The 16,848-nt window shown below is 36.0% G+C and overlaps 1 protein-coding gene across 4 annotated transcripts in view; it reads left to right on the top strand.

The window, feature by feature from the left end:
- LYST (lysosomal trafficking regulator) overlaps positions 1–16,848 on the top strand; it is a 193,531-nt gene that overhangs the window by 37,272 nt on the left and 139,411 nt on the right. For all 4 annotated transcript variants that reach the window (XM_046651871.1, XM_046651876.1, XM_046651880.1 and 1 more), the window contains exons 2-3: positions 443–533; positions 4,510–4,708. In XM_046651871.1, coding sequence (XP_046507827.1) covers positions 4,517–4,708 — 192 coding nt within the window. In that variant the 5' untranslated portion in view covers positions 443–533; positions 4,510–4,516. The remainder of the gene's footprint in view (positions 1–442; positions 534–4,509; positions 4,709–16,848) is intronic.

Below are 16,848 nucleotides of genomic sequence, written 5' to 3'. Positions count from 1 at the left end.
GTTTGTTTAGTGTTTTCTGAGTTTGTGTGTATCTTCAAATATCTTTCACTCTTACAGGAGAGTAATAACTTCTCTGTCCCATGGTATGTAGAAGATATTCCACTGCCTGCCAGATTCCAGTGTTGAAAAGACTGATTTTCCTTCCTTTGTAGTTAACTGGTGATTTACCTCGAGGTTGTAAGTTAGGAGTTGGGAGAGGAGGGGTAGGGAGCTACAATCAAGTTGCCTTGTTGAGATAAATATGTTCCCAGACTCCTGCTCTCAAGATTCCATTCTTGAAGCTATAGGCATTTTTTAGTGTGCTCTTGAGATTCAAAAATTTTGTTGGCTGTTTCATACATCAAATAGACTGGCCACTGGTTTTTATGTCAGAACTTTATTTGTTAAAATTATTTGTGTTTTACTATTGCCATTAATATGTTTGTCTTTTTTTTTTTTGCAGTTGAAGCTTTATTCTAAGAATTATTTGTTTCATCTAGTTCAAGAGCTCAAATTATAAAGACTCTAAATGTTACAGAAGTGTTGAAAGATTGGTAAGTATTTAATGTAATAAATATTAGGAGTCAGAATACTTAGTTCAGTCTAAGGCTTTGAAATGACATAGTTATATGACATGAATTAAACCCCAAAGTAAAAACAACGAAACTTTCCATTAGTAGAGATGGATATATAAATTGTGGTTTATTCATATAATGGCGTATTGCACAATGGTTTAAAGGAATGAACTTAATGTTGAGAGGGAAAAGCAAAGTTATAAAAAGATACATATAGTATACTATTTATATAAATTTTAAAATAACTAAAGCCATACTGAATATTTTTATGGCTATGAACATATAAAAATTATAAAAATATGTATGGAAATGATAAACACCAAGTAGGGAGGGTGAAGAGGTGTGGGTGGGGTATGACTCTCCTGTACTGAAAGGTCTGATTTCTTTATAAACGCACACGCACACACTGACCTAAACATAGCATAATGCTAATACTTACTGGATCTGAGTATTGGCTATAACCTCATGTTATATGTTCTTTGTACTTTTCTGGGTATTTGAAATATTCAAATAAATCTTTTAAAAATACCATGCAATCATCTTTTCACTTGGCATCCAGAATGGCTGAAAGGCATTCAAATTCAGCATTCCTATTAGATGAGAAGGATGAAATGAGTATTTCTTAATGTGCAAAGCAAAAATGTGCCCCATCACCCCTACCAATGTTGTTCTAATGCAGTTAGACAGAAGAGTAGAAACTGTGTGAATATTGGATAGGAAAATTCAAAAGTTTTGTTATTTGTAGATGGTAGGGTTTTATATCTGGAAATTCCCAGAAAATCAAAAGAGTTCAGTAAGAAGTTTGGATATATGATTAAATTTGGAAATATCAAAATAAATCTACTTCCTTTATGCCTCCTATATACCAGTTTTCTATCCTAGTTAGAATATATAGTGGAAAACAAAATCCCATTCAGAATAATGGTGAAAACTATAAAATACCTTGGAATAAACCTAACAAGAAATATGTAAAACCTATTATATGAAGTAACAGCACTTTCTACTTCAAGGAAATAATAGGATAAATGTGCAAGTAGTATGAGGATGTCCATTACAGCTTTGTTTATAATAATAAAAAAATAGAAATAACCTAAATATTCAACAATGGGAGATTTGCTACATCTGTATAATGAAATATATGTAATATATACATGCAGTGGATGCCATGCAGCTGTTAAAAAGAGTAAGAGAGGGGCCAGCCCAGTGGCTCAGTGGTTAAGTGTGCATGTTCTGCTTCAGGCGGCCCTGGGTTCACCGGTTCGGATCCCAGGTGCAGACATGGCACTGCTTGGCAAGCCATGCTGTGATAGGCGTCCCACATATAAAGTAGAGAAAGAAGGGCACAGATGTTAGATCAAGGCCAATCTTCCTCAGCAAAAAGAGGAGGATTGGCAGCAGATGTTAGCTCAGGGTTGATTGTCCTCAAAAAAAAGAGTAAGAGAGAGCTCATGTGAATAGATTTCCAAAATATCTAATGAAACAAAGCACGCAGTAGATCATTTATATAAAATATTTATGTAACTGTGTATATATTTTATGAACGTTTTTAGATCAGGAAAAACATACATTTCTGCATATATTATGCTTTTTACTGACATGGCATCTTGTGATTTTAGAAAGTGGGGTTGAAATTATTTCCTCATTAATTGTCGTATTTAGAAATCTATGTTAATTTCCCTTATCTTAATTTCTAGAAGATAGGCCTTATTTATTTATTTATTTATTTTTGAGGAAGATTAGCCCTGAGCTAACATCCACTGCTAATTCTCCTCTTTTTGCTGAGGAAGATTGGCCTGAGCTAACATCTGTGCCTATCTTCCACTACTTTATATGTGGGACACCTGCCACAGCATGGCTTGATAAGCAGTGCGTAGATCTGCACCCAGGTTCCGAACTGGCGAACCGCCCCCAGGCTACCTAAGTGGAACACAGGAACTTAACTGCTACGCCACCCGGCCAGCCTGATGGGCTCTAATTATTACCATGGTTTTTTAGTTTTTCATGTTTTTAATATTTGTAAAGTTGCAGTGTGCCTTGCAATTGATGGTGTCTTATAAGCACCAGTGGACTGCACTTGTGAAGGAGTTGTTCTTGCCTGCTCATGAGTGAACTTGGTCATAGCTATTCACATTGTCAGTGCTTCATTTGAGTTAATGCATTGTCGGTACTATATCTGATGAGTTTTAAATGTTTCCTGGTTGTTCTCTGAAACTTTCTGCTGATTTCATCTGGTAAGATCAAGAAAGTACCAGCATCAAAACTTATAGAACAATGTCAGCATCTTTGGAAGAAAATCTCAGGAACAATAGTATAGCACTCTTAAAAAATGTTGCATAGTGGATGGTTTTCATGGGCCAGGTGATATTGTATGGAAAATTTTAAGTGATAAGAAAGCCTTGTGTTAGAGTTTAATTGGCAGTGTTTTTTCTTTTTTAGTGGTACACTAGATAATTATGTATCTTAAAATCAGTAAGAGATTAGGTGAAATAAATTAATAAAGTTGGATAAATATGGACTGAATACAAATTAAGTTATTTGATTTATGGAGCAATTTTACCCTATGAAAGCTTACAAAGAATCAATATTATATATAATAGAGATCACTGCTGCATTTTGGGATAATAAGTGATGTATGTGTAATTTTTTTAATACTTTTCTGTCTTTTGCCTCATGTCCAACAATATTTAAAATGATGATTTTATACTAAAGAGGGGATTGTTACTGTAATAATACCTAGAATTCTGATGGGAATCCAAGAATTAAACCATCAAGCCCTAGGATGAACAGTAACCAAAGTAGTATTAGGAATTTCTTTGGTCTCTCCCTTTCATCTTTATTTGCTTCTCTTTGTATCCTTTTGGTTCATTTTCACCCAGTTGGCTTCTTCTGAGCCTCAGCTACCTCAGAATGAGCACCGCAGGCCCATCTTTATGATACTTTTCTGCATAACTGTGCTCCTTAATTCAAATTCCTATGAGGAAGAAAGAAAACTTTATTGGCCCAGTGCCTCTTTGCAAGTTGTACCACACAAGTCATATCTTGCAGGCAGCATGTTTGCTGGCTTCTCCTGACTCAGGTTACGTCAGTTGATTAGGGCTCAGAACCTGGCTGTTATTGTCATATGATGATGAGAAGGGAGTGAAGGAAGACTCCACAACACACATTTAATTTAACCTCTCCAAGTTAAAAAATTTTTAAAGTTACTGGATGTCTCAAAATTACTTTTAGCCCTAAGATAAAACTATTTTGAAGTTCTTTGAGGATTTTATTGTTCTTGATTTTTCCTTTTCTGAAGATTTATACACTTTTTTTACTTTATGTTTGTGTTTTCTTCTCTCTTTTGTCTGCTTTACCTTACTATTTTCCTTAATCTGGTAATGTCATATTGCTCTTTGTTTGATTCGAATGTGAAGCAATAAGTGAAGTGGCATAACTTTAGCTGCTAGAATTCTTCAGTTTTTATTCACCTGGTGGTAAATCCCTTGTTCCCCCCATTAACTGAACTCCAGTGTGTGAGGAGGGTGGGTCAGTGATTGTGAGTTTTATCAAGTGAAAACAGTTTATATTTTTAAGAGATTCATTATCTTTTAAACCATGTAGAGCAAGAATATAAGTAATGGGTTCATTTTTATTCTATGGTGAGGCTATTTAAGGGAGAAAGTCTGGATCTGCCTTAACTGCCACCACTCACTAGTGTTTTCTGTCTGGGTGCTTCACTTACCCCTTCTTGGTTATGCTCTGGCATTTCACAGCCAGGACTAATTTCTGCCATATAGGATTATTTAAGGAGTACCTGACCAGGTCAGAACTATGTCCAAAAAGATTATAGAGTTAAGTACCGATGCCCAGTAATTCAAAGTCAGTCTTTAGTTAAAAACAAACAAACAACAAAAAGACATCGTTTTAAACATAAATTTTTGTTTTTCTAATCTTTTTTGTGATATTTATTTTATAGCTCGGTCATGAGCACCGACAGTAACTCATTGGCACGTGAATTTCTGACCGATGTCAACCGGCTTTGCAATGCAGTGGTCCAGAGGGTGGAGGCCAGGGAGGAAGAAGAGGAGGAGACGCACATGGCAACCCTTGGACAATACCTTGTCCATGGCCGAGGATTTCTGTTACTTACCAAGCTAAATTCTATCGTTGATCAGGTAACATTTTCATATCAAATAATTTTTTCATTAGTATATTATAATTAATTATAGGTGCATAATTTATGGGTTACATAGTTTCTAAGAGTCTCTTTGAGATCAAGTCCTATTTCTCACATCACTCCAATAAAGAAAAGTAGCACAATTTGTGAACATATTGTTTATTTGGATACTTTTCAAATTATCTGAAATATCTAGAATTACAAATGGCCTTTCTTCTAAAATGGCTTTATATATACTGTGGTTTTTATCCTAATATCAGTGTGAGATAACTACGATTATTGGTAGAGATATAAGATCATGATTGAAAAACATGATGAATTTGCACTTTCAATAAACACCATATATGTTTTTGAAAAGTTTAGCATAAATTATATTTAGGGAGCTTACTCATTCTGGAGTGAAAGTAGAGAATCCTTTGTGTAAACTAGTAATTACTGAGTCCCTTAGCTTGTATACATCTAGTTTTTTGCACACTATTGTGTTTGCTTAAAGTATTGTATGACCATATGGCATTTTGCTGTTTCCTTATTATGGAATTAACAGGATTTTAAAGTTAGTGGGGACTATAGAGATGTGTTCATCCAACCTCCTTTTGTAGATGAAAAACTGAGATGCAGAAATATTAAATAACCCAGACAAGGTTAACTTGAAGCCTAAATGTGACTTATACCTTTGTTTCATTTTAGTAGAAAACAAATAATTATTTTATGAAAGAAAAACTGTACCATCTGCTTTCAGGAGACTGATTAATGTAGTTAGATAATAATATTTCATTTAACTTGAGAAGATAATAAGGTCATGGTAGCATCAATATGACAGATATTTTTAAACACTTTAAATGTTACTTTAGATGTAAACTTAACCATTGTTAAAATTTTTTTGCTATGAAAGCATTTTGCTAATAAGTACATATATTTGGGTAACTATAGAGACTAAAATTACACAGTGCCTCTGTTTTCACTATAAACTGAGACACCTAACAAATATAATCAGGAAATATTTGTTCACTATGGTGTCTACCTGTAATGGAATTTTCCGGAATATTTGCAGGTTTATGTATTTTTATTATTTTTCATGAATGTGATTTATTAAATGTGACTAAATGTAACTTAATTTTTATATATTTGTATGACTTTTTTAATAAATTTAAAAATCAGAAAAAATTATTTGTTAGACCATGTGTAGTGTTTTTATTTCAAAATTTTGATGTTTTAATATGTATATTATGCTCTCTTGTCTTCTTACCCCACATTAGAACAATTCATTGCTTTCTCTTTTTTTTAAGATGCTATGCAAATAGCATCAGAAATATCAAGTACCCAGGAATAAATTTTAATAAAATACGTACAGACTTCTGTATAGAATTCTATAAAACATTGTGAAGAGGAATGAAAGGAGACCCAAATAAATGCAGAACTCATAATTTTCATGTATTGGAAAAATCAGTATTGCAAAGATGTCTGTTTTCTCCATATTGATCTATAGATTCCAATGCAATCTTAATCAAAATTTATGATTTTTTTGACAGCTGTATTGAGAGATAATTCACATATCATAGAATTCACCCATTTCATATGTACAATTTGATCGTTGTTAGTGTAGTCAAAGATAAGTGTAACTATCATCTCAGTCAATTTTAGCACATTTTCATCACATCAAATAGAAACCCCCTGCCTTTTTAGCTCTCGCTCCCCTTCCCCTTGCGATTCCCCTCAACCCTAAGCAAGCACTAATCTCCTTTCTGTCTGTAGATTTTATGCTTTCTAAGTCATGAAGTATCTTTTAATGCATTATGAAATGACTGAAATCATTGAAGTCATAGTTGCAACAATAGTTTTTCCTCTGGTAATATTTTTTAATCCCCTTTTCCCTCATCACTCACTTTTTGGAATGTCTGTAGGAATGATAACAGGAACAGTAGAAGAAGAGTGAAAATAAATAGCCATTTAAAAAATAGGGCTTATCAACATTTAATTGTTTATACCAGAAAATGGAGAATGATCATTTGGATCTTTAAGGGGCATTTAATTGCTCTGGTTTATTCATTTAAGGTAGAATCAAAACACTAGATTCAAAGGTGTACATTTCAGGAGGAACTTTAGCTTTTGTATCTGTGCTTCTCATGGATAGGAACACTTCGTGGGTACTCTGGAGAAGAGGCAGTTTAAGCCCTTGCCCTTCCACTGCAGTCCTTTTGTACAAGGACTTTATTAGTATATATTTATTAATAGATAGTTAATATCGAGTGTTAATCAGACTTTTTATTGGTATATAATTTACGTATAGTAAATGCACAAATGTTAAGTGTCCGGTTGGATGAGTTTTGACGAATATATATACATCTATGTCACCTCCATCTAGATCAATGTTTAGAACATTTCCACCTACCTAGAAGGTTTTGTCATGCCCCTTTTCAGTCAACCCCTCCCCTTTCCCCACTGGAAGATAACCACTGTTCTGATTTCTAACTTCTAAGTATAGTTTTGCTTGTTCTAGAACTTTACATAAATGGAATCACGCAGTATGTACTCTTGTGTCTCAGAGATTCATCCATGTTTTGTGAATCAGTAGTTCCCTACTTTTTGTTTCTGGTTAGTATTTTGTTGTATGGATATACTACAATTTATTTACCTGTTCACCTGTTTAATCGTTTGGGTTTGTTTCCATTTGGCTGATATTAATAAAGCTGCTGTGAACATTCTTATAAAAGTCTTTGTGTGAATATATTTTCATTTATGCTGGGTAAATATCTAGGCATACAATTGCTGGGTCAAAGAGCAGTTGTTTAACTTTAGAAGAAACTGCCAAACTGTTTTTCAAAGTAGTTGTACCACTTTTCATTCTCACCAGCAATCTATGAGAATTCCACTTGTTCTGCATCCTTTCTAATATTTGACATTGCCAGTCTTTTTAGTATTAGTCATTCTAAGTGAATATGAAGTAGTATCTCACTGTGGTTTTAATTTGCATTTCTCTGACAACTAAGGATGTTGAGCACTTTTTTGTGTGCTTAGTGGCCCCATTTATATATCTTCTTTTGTGAATGTCTGTTTAAGCCTTGTGCCCATTTTTAAAGTCCAGTTATTTATTATCCAGTTGTAGTTGTTCTTTATGTATTCTGGATAAAAGTCTTTGTTGGATTCCAAATATGTTCTTTGTGGCTTACCTTTTCATTTCTTAACAATGTCTTTAGAAGACATTTTTTCTTTTGTGATTAGTGCTTTTTGTATCCTGTCTAAGAAATCTCTATTTTGCAACCCCACAGTTACAAAGATATTCTCCTATTTTTTTTTCTAGGAGCTTTTTAGTTATTATTTTTACTTTTAAGTCTGTGATCCATTTTGAATTAATATTTGTGTATGGTGGGAGATAGGAGTTACGCTTCCTTTCGGCTCCTCCTGCCTGTGTAGATACCCAGTTGTTCCAGCAACATTTCTTCTTAAAAGTCTGCTCTTTCCCCCACTGAATAACCTTGACACCTTTGTTGAAAATCAATTGACCATACATTTAAATGTGGGTTTATTTCTAGACTCTATTCTGCTCCATTTGTCTGTCATCTCCTCTTTCACTAATACCATACTGTTTTGACTACTGTGGCTTTCATGGTAAGTCTAGAAATTAGGTGGTGTAAATTCTCCTATTTGTTCTTCATTTTTGAGAATGTTTGACTATTCTAGGTCTTTTGCATTTCTATATAAATTTTAGAATCAGCTTATTATTTCTACAAAAATGCCTGTTAGAATTTCAGTTGTGATGGCATTGAATTCAGAAATCAGTTTGGAGAGAATTGATGACAATGTTGAGTTTCTCAATCCATGCACATAATATAAATCTCTGTTTATTTGAGTCTTCTCTAATTTCTCTGCGATATTTTGTGATTTTCAGTGTAGAGGTCTTGCATATTTTTTGGTTAAATTTATTCTAAATATTTTATTTTTTGGTGCTATTGTAAATGGCGTTTACAATTTTTATTTTCTGTTGTTTGTTGCTCATAGACATAGTTAATTTTTGTATGCTGACCTTATGTCCTGTGCCTTTGCTAAATTAACTTATTTACATTTATTTTGAAAATTTTCTGTAGATTCCTTAAGATTTTCTATGTACATAATCATGTCATGTGTGAATATGATAATTTCACTTCTTTTCCAATTTTTATACCTCTTATTTCATATTCTTGCCTTTTGCACTGACTGTTAGTGCAAAGGTGGACGGACTGATGCGAGTGGACATCCTGCCTGTGTCTGACCTTAGAGGGAAAGTGTTCAGTATTTCACCATTAAATGTGACGTCAGCTCTAGGTGGTTCTCAGATGCCTTTTATCAGGATGAGGAAGTTCTCTTCTCTTCTCGACTTGTTGAGAGTTTTTAATCCTGAATGGATGTTGGATCTTGTCAGATGCCTTTTCTGAATCTATTAAGAGTATCATATTATTTTTCTTTTTTATTCTGTTAATGTTGGTTAATTACGTAAATGGTTCTAAATATTGAAGCAACTTTGCATTCCTGGGATAAACCCCATTTGGTCATGATTTATTATACAGAGACATGTTAATCTATTTATTCTAATGAAAAAAACAGTCCACATAAATAGCAAAAATGTATTCTTTTTAATGGTTATAGATGGCAGAGTTGAAGTTTATGGACAGACTCTTACAAGTTTTTTGAAAGAAACTTGACCCAGCCTAAAAAGTAACAATTATCTTTGATTTTGATCTTGGTACCAGTATCAACTACATGGGTAACTTTAGTGACTTAATTGCTCCATATCTCAGTATCCTTGTCAGTAACATAAATACGTCTAGTTGGGTGACTTAAAAGATCTCTTCCAACATAAAAAATTATTGTTTCTGTGTAATATTTGATAATAATGGTTTCTGATTTCTTCTATACCCTGAGTTTGAATGTGTATAGCTTACTTCTGATGTAATGAGTAGAAAATTAAAATGATTTATTACCAACACAATATACCAAAATTAAACTAGTATACACAATCATGCATTGTAAATACTACTTTTAAAATTTCAGTATGTATAATTTTCATTCCTGTTCACACTCTGTGAATGTTCTATAAAGTTGTTACTTATTTTGCTAGTAAAATATGAAGTTGTACTGAAGGAGGTTATACATTTATGAACAAAATATACTTTAAAAATTATAATAGTTTTCTTTAATCTTCAGCTATTTTCTTGTAAGAGACTACTTTATTCTTCCTACATTTTTGTAGTTTTATCACTTTAATATATAGTACTACATAAATGGCCTATCAGACTAATATATAAAATAAGTATAATAGAAAAATACTAGACCTTTAAAAGTGTGGCTACACAGTTCATTCACTGCTTTATTCAGGAGACCATTAAGCACTTACTGCGTGCCAGCATCTCTGCTAAATGCAGAGATAAAAGAACAGAGACTGCCTTTACCAGCAGCTCTTAGCTTTTGAAGAGATGGACAGATAAACAAAAAAGTGATGACAAAACAGTGTAAAAGTACAGGAAAGGGTGTACAGGAAAGGGTCATCAGGAAGTGATTCTTAGAGAATTGACATCTCTAAGTAGGGATTAGCAATGTAAAGAGGTAGGAAGCATTAGACCAAGGGAACTGCAAATGCAAGGATGCTAGAGAAAGAGAAAGAACAGCACATTCCATGAACTACAAGTAGTTGAGGGAAGTTAGAGCAAAGGCTGCATTTGGGGTTTGGCTAATGGGGAGACTGGAAGACAGAGGCCATGTGATGGCAAGCCTTGTGTACTGTATTGAGGAGTCTTAATGTTATTCTGAAAACATTGGGGAGGTTTTTAGGCAACAAAATAGGCAATGAAAATTATTCTTCAGATTTGACAAGTTAAGTCACTGGTAATATTATTAACGAGAATTGTTTTAGTAGGAGAGTAATGCAAACTTTTAAATACTGTAAAGGTATTAACAAGCGAACTTTTAGTATACTACATCTAGTTCTACAGATTCTGTTTATACACATGCCAAGGTTTATCTATGCATGATTAGTCTGGCAGGGATGAGGGAGTGTGGGGCATGCAGGCATTTCTACTTCTTGTAGTAGTGAGAATATGATTGCAGTGGAAATCTTAGCCACTAGACAATGGTGCTATCCACAGAGGGTAGATAATCCATTGAGTTATCTCCCTTTACACCCAGGGTAGTAAATAGGAGCAATGAGTCTGTCAGTTGATTGTGGTTTAACAAACCACATTTCAAAAACTTAATGGCACAAAATAACAGTGAATTGTTTGCTCATCATTCTGTAAGTTGGCAGTTCAGGTAGGCTCAGCTGGGATAGCTGCCTCTGCTCCTCGTGGTGTCAGCTGTGCTTACATCTGAATGTGCAGTCAGCTGGCGGAAGACTGAGGGCTGTTGGATGGGGCTGTTGGCCAGGCTGCCTCAGTTCTCATCCATGTGGCCTCTCATTTTTCAGTAGGCTACACTCAGCTTCTTTACATGGTGGAGGAAGCATTCCAAGAGGGTGAGGCTGCAAGAAGTCACATAACATCACTTCTGCTGCCTTCTATTGATCAAAGCAAGTCACAAGGCCAACACAGAATTAAGGGATGGGAACATAGACTCCATCACTTCATGAGAGGAAATAATTTATGACCATGTTTTATCTACTGTAGTCTTTTCTCTGGCCACAACTATTAGCATTCCTTCCACATTCTCTCCTTCCCAGGACTCTCAAAGTATCATCCCATCATGGCATCTGGCTCAAAGTCCATGATCTTGTCGTATACATCAGTTCTGGGTGTAGATGAGGCTTCCAGGTGCAGTACTTTTGTTGCAGCTCTTCTTCACTGAGAGACTTGTGAACTAAAAAGACAAGTTATCTGACACACACACCCTATGTACAATGATGAGATGGGGGCATGTTAACCACAATAGATACTTGTATTCAAGAAAGAAAGTGATGGGAGGCACATCACTGATCCGCTGAAATCCAGTCAAGCATGTGTTGTCACACCCCTATTCTAGGGGCGGGGAATATGTTTTTCTTCTGTGGGAGTAGTTCCCGAATCCATGGTTCTCCAAGACTCTTGGCTCCACCCTCTGAGGTGTCTTTTCTTTTCCATAATAGATGGCCCATAATTTGCAGCTTTTTCACTCTGCTTCCTGGGTCGCCAGTGGGGACCCAGAGGTCTTTTTTCATTGTGAACTATGTTTCTTTTTGTCCAAGCTGTTAATATTTTTTAATACTACAACTTTCTTTAAAAATATTGTGGGTTTCCTCTGAATCTTAATGGAGTTCACAGCATTCCCCAAAAGCCACATCTGTAATTGTTTTTGAGACAGACTTCTCTCTACTATGGGGTAAGGCTTGTGTGGAACAATCGTCAAGATTCCTAGTAGTACTTTTGTCTGACAGTGTTTACTAGGTACCACCTAAATTCTTTCTGAAATCTTAACAAAGAGTATTATAGCTATTTAATAACCATTCTTTGTTGGGAGGACAGGCAACAGGGGCCGTGAGCTGTGGCTTGCTGGCCAAATCCTGCTGCCAGTGACCTATTTTCGGACAACCCACAAGCTAAGAATAGTTTTTGCATTTTTAAAGGATTATTAAAACAAACAGAAGAATATGCAACAGAGTCCACATATGACTCACAAAGCCTAAAATGTTTACTACCTGGCCCTTTACAAAAAAAGTTTGCAACCCTGGTCTAATTCAAGAAAAACTATTAGCATAATGTTTGGCATCATGGGAAAAACAGTACTATACTGAAGATATCAAAAATGTTTGACAAAATTCATCTATTCTTGACAAAAGCTCTAAAAATAAGATTAGAGGGTTTCATATACAAAAAGTAGAAAAACCAATAGTATTTTTAATGTTTTACAATAGAATCAATATAAGAATAACCCTTTATTACTATTTCCATTTGATACCATGTTTTAAAAACATGCAATAGTAAAGTGGAAAATGAAAGTAATGACAGCTAAATATGAGAAAGATGGAGAAATAAAAATACCATTTTTAAAGTGATGTATAGAAAAATTCAAAAGCTCATCCAGATAATTGTTCAGCAAAGTTATAGAAGACAAACTTACATTGTTTACTTTAGGTATGGCTATACAGCTAGAAAATAAAAGAAAAAAGATTCTATTTACAGTACTAATGAAGAAATATTCATATCTGTGTGTATGGACACATATAATAGAAATAATAAAATTTTGATAGAAGAAATAAAGGACTTAACACATACACATGTATTTCTACTTATCTCTGGAAGATTAGACTTAATTAGCATGTCAAAATGCTGATTTAAAGTAATACCATTAATACCAGTTAAAATAACTTGAGTAGTCTTCTGTCGCATTTTGGATACAGTCCAAGTTCCTTAGCATGTCATCCTGAGGTCCTTGAACCCCACTGATCTGGTGCCCACCTGCTTTTGCAGCTTCCTAGGCATCCGTCTGGTTTGGAATCTCAGCCCTTCCCCCTGACTCACTTGCCCTTTCTCAACCATCCTGCCACCACTACTTCTGGATGACTAGGACAGGCAGTTAATGTAAAATCCAGTCTAAACAGAAGAGTACTGAAAGGGACAGTGCCTGGCACCTGGTAGGTACTTAAAATATGTTTCTTGAATTTACCTGGAAAATTACCACCTGAATGAGAGTAATTTTACTGTTTATTATTGCTATGGGGAATTTAAAAAGGCAATGACAGTCATTTTCCCTGCAGAAGGGAAACATAAAACTGTAAATATTAAATGAGAAGTAATGTGATTTCTGTAGATTGGACAGTGTAGGAATAGCCGGGGAATGGATCTGTTTATGACATACATTGCCTAATATGGCACATTGAGAACTTTCCACTTGGATGGCATGAGATAACACCTCTGGATACTCTGACTATTGTGTATACTTAGGACCTTGGGAGATAAAACTAAAGCTTAGTTTGAAACAGAAGGCTACAAGTTCTAGTTTGACAGGGTGCCCACAAATAAGAGAAAAGGATTTCATGACTTGCAAAAGGATAGAATTACTATGTGATTTCTTTGGGACTTGAAAGGATAGATGAATCTGGGAATATATGATACCTAAAAAAGTGATAGGTCCAGAGGATTAGAGAGAGCTGCCCCACTGTTGTACTGGGCAGCAGGGAGGTGAGGGGTGTCCTCCTCAGGACCGCACTTCCAGCAGAGGTGGCAAAAAACAAAAAAACCTGTGCTTGCTTCAATCTCATTCTTTTGAAAAACCCGTGGTTTCCAAGAATTAATCCACATGGATGAAACGGGGGAAAAAGGCATGAAGTCCTGAGCGGGAACGGTAACCTTGGGTTGGTGTGGGAGGAAAAGCTTCACAGAACAGGTATTGCTGGGGCTGGGCCTTTAAGGTAGTGAGGGATCCTTTAGCTAAGTGGGAAGGAGTGTGTCATACCAGGAGGCAGGAATGCTTGATGATGTGGCAACGATGATTTACCAGTGTCCTGTTGTGGAGCAAGGGCTAAATTAGAAGGACAGCATGTCTGTAGCCCTTCTTCACACACCTTTGAGGTTTCTGCAAGCTCCATTAGAATGTTGTTAGTTCATCTGCTGAACATAAAGAGTCAGATTAAGGAGGACTCTACAGGAGTAATGTGCTCAAAATTGGTCTACACTTTTTTAAAGACCATATACGTTTTGCTGGCATCTTAAAAAATGTTGAGGTACATACTGAGTATGAGCTGTACATGGAAATGTTATCTAGACGTCTTTAGTCTTGCTAATTTCGAAGTAACGCACATGAAAATGGGGCCTTGTGGCACAATTTTTACTTTGCATCCAGAGTTTAAAGTCATTTATGCAGATAATGTTTATTAACATTGAGCAGCAGAAAAGAAGGATGATTGCTAAGAACTAGGGCCCCAGCTTGGAGTCCATTCTCTGAGAGAGGACTGGGAAGTAGGTTTAGAAAAGTTTCCTATCATATTTAGTGATAAATCCAAACTCTTTCGCATGGCCCACAAGGCCACCTTAGATCTGGCACTGTCCACCTTGCTGACCTGTGCCTTCCAGCCTCATCTCCTAACACTCTCCCCCTTGCTATTCATGCTGGCCTGCTTGCTATTCTATGAAAAAGCCAAGCCCGTTTCCAACCTTTTATATACTTCCTAGAAGCCCTTTTCTCCAAATCTTTGCATGGATTCCATCTCATCAATTATCTGCTCAAGTGGCTCATCCTAAATAGCCTATCTAAATGTCTCCCTTTTCATCAATCTGTAATCCTTCCCCTGTTTAACTGTCTTCATAGCACGGCATTCTGTCTGAAAATTTCTCATTTGTTGTACCCATTATCTTCTGTCTCCCCTGCTAGAGTGTCAGCTTTGTGAAAATGTGAATATTGTCTTCCTTGTTCACCACTGCTTCCAAAGTGTTTGGCACAGAATAGGGGCTCAATAAGTATTTATTGAAGGAGTAAAAGAGGGAAATTGGCATTCAGACATTAACAGCCAGCAAGTTGATTGCTGTACTGGTAGTAAATCAGGAACGTGAAACCTAACTGTACCAAGCGGGTATTAGAGAAGTCTCCCCACAGAGGAGCTGAGACCTGAAGAATGAGTTGGCCTTTGGCAGATGGGAGGATGGTGACAGGAGGACTGTGAGAGCAGTGTCTGTGAGGAAGACGTATTAGGGAGTACAAAGACCAGTGGTGTTCAGGAAACCCTTAAGAGCTGGACATGTGAGGAGGGGTCAGGTGTGGTTGTGGGAGCTGAAACTGGACAAGTGAATAGGAATCATGTCATGAAAGGTCTATAAGCCTGAAGAGGAGCTTAGATTTTACTTTTGAAGAATTTTGAGCCTCTTCATAACCAGGATACTAGAAGGAATAGTCTGAATGGTATGTCTCTGCTTTCTCATTCCCTTCAACTCTTCAGCCTATTGTAATCTGACTTGTATCCTAATCACTCCATTAAAACTGTGTTTGTTAAGGTCATTAGTGACCCTCTTCTTGCTAAATGCTTTTCTGCCATCGTCTTACACAGCTAAAGAACAACTCCTGACCCAGTTAACACTTTTTTTCCCTAAACTATTCTCTTCCCTTGATTTCTCTGGTTCTGCTTCTCTTTTGGGAAGCTATTTCTCAGTTTCCTTTCAGGCGTCTCTTTAGCACTACCATCCTTAATTCCTTAAATGTTCTCTAAAGCTCCTTTCTCATCAGTCTTCTCTCATCATTCTGCATACTCTCCCTAGGAGGTCTCACATATGTCCGTGACTTCTGCCCCAAGGACTCCCAAGTCTTTTTGTTTACTTCACATCTCTTTCTTAAGCTCCAGATCTGTATATCCAACTGTTTACTAAAAGGCTCTCTCCATTTGGATATCCCACAGACATCTGAAACTTAATGTCTAAAAAGTGAATCCATCATCTTTAGCACTTCTACCTAATAGCACTCCTAAATTCCTGTCTGCGTAAATACATTGTCCGTCACCTAGTTACCTAAACCAGAAACCTTCGAGTTCTTTTACATCTTGCTTTTTCTCCCTTATACCCCATAGATAATCAACTGCAAGTCATTTCACTTCTCCTCTATAGTTTCTCAAATATATCTCCTCATTTTCAATTTTACTGTCAGAGCACTTGAAATCATCATTATCTCTCATCTGAATTATTGTTTCCCTGCCTCTAACACTGATCGATCCCTTCCCCTCTGCGCCCATTTCTGTCCTCTGTACAGAAGTGGCTAGAGTGCTCTTTCTAACAAGCAAGTCTGATTATATCACCCTGACTCCCTCCCTACGGATTGATGTGAAAAATTTAAAGTTGATTTGTCATTAATTCCTTGACCACCCATGTCCTAAGTGTTCCAAGTCTTGCTCTCTAGCTCCAGTCCCACTTCCACACTTCTAACTGATAACGATTGCTCCTTTTTCTGAACTCCTGTGCCACACGTGGGTACTTTCTCATCCTACATGCCTTCTATTGTTCTTTAACTGTTTGTGTGTAACGTATTTTATGGACCAAATGAGAGGACCTTCTCCAGGGTTTGGACCATATCTTCCAGAAAGGATAAGACAGTAAGTGCTGTGGATGTAGTGTGCAGTCAATAAATATTTATTGGATTACCTTGACTAATCAGTCTTTCTCTTTATATATTATTTATTAATAATGTCAATTTCTCTTTTTAAAATTGTGTCCCCTGACT

This window comes from Equus quagga, chromosome 2 (assembly GCF_021613505.1).
Source record: "Equus quagga isolate Etosha38 chromosome 2, UCLA_HA_Equagga_1.0, whole genome shotgun sequence".
Classification (NCBI taxonomy): domain Eukaryota; kingdom Metazoa; phylum Chordata; class Mammalia; order Perissodactyla; family Equidae; genus Equus; species Equus quagga.
Note: the sequence above shows the minus strand (reverse complement) of the source record. Positions and strands in the feature narration are given on the sequence as shown.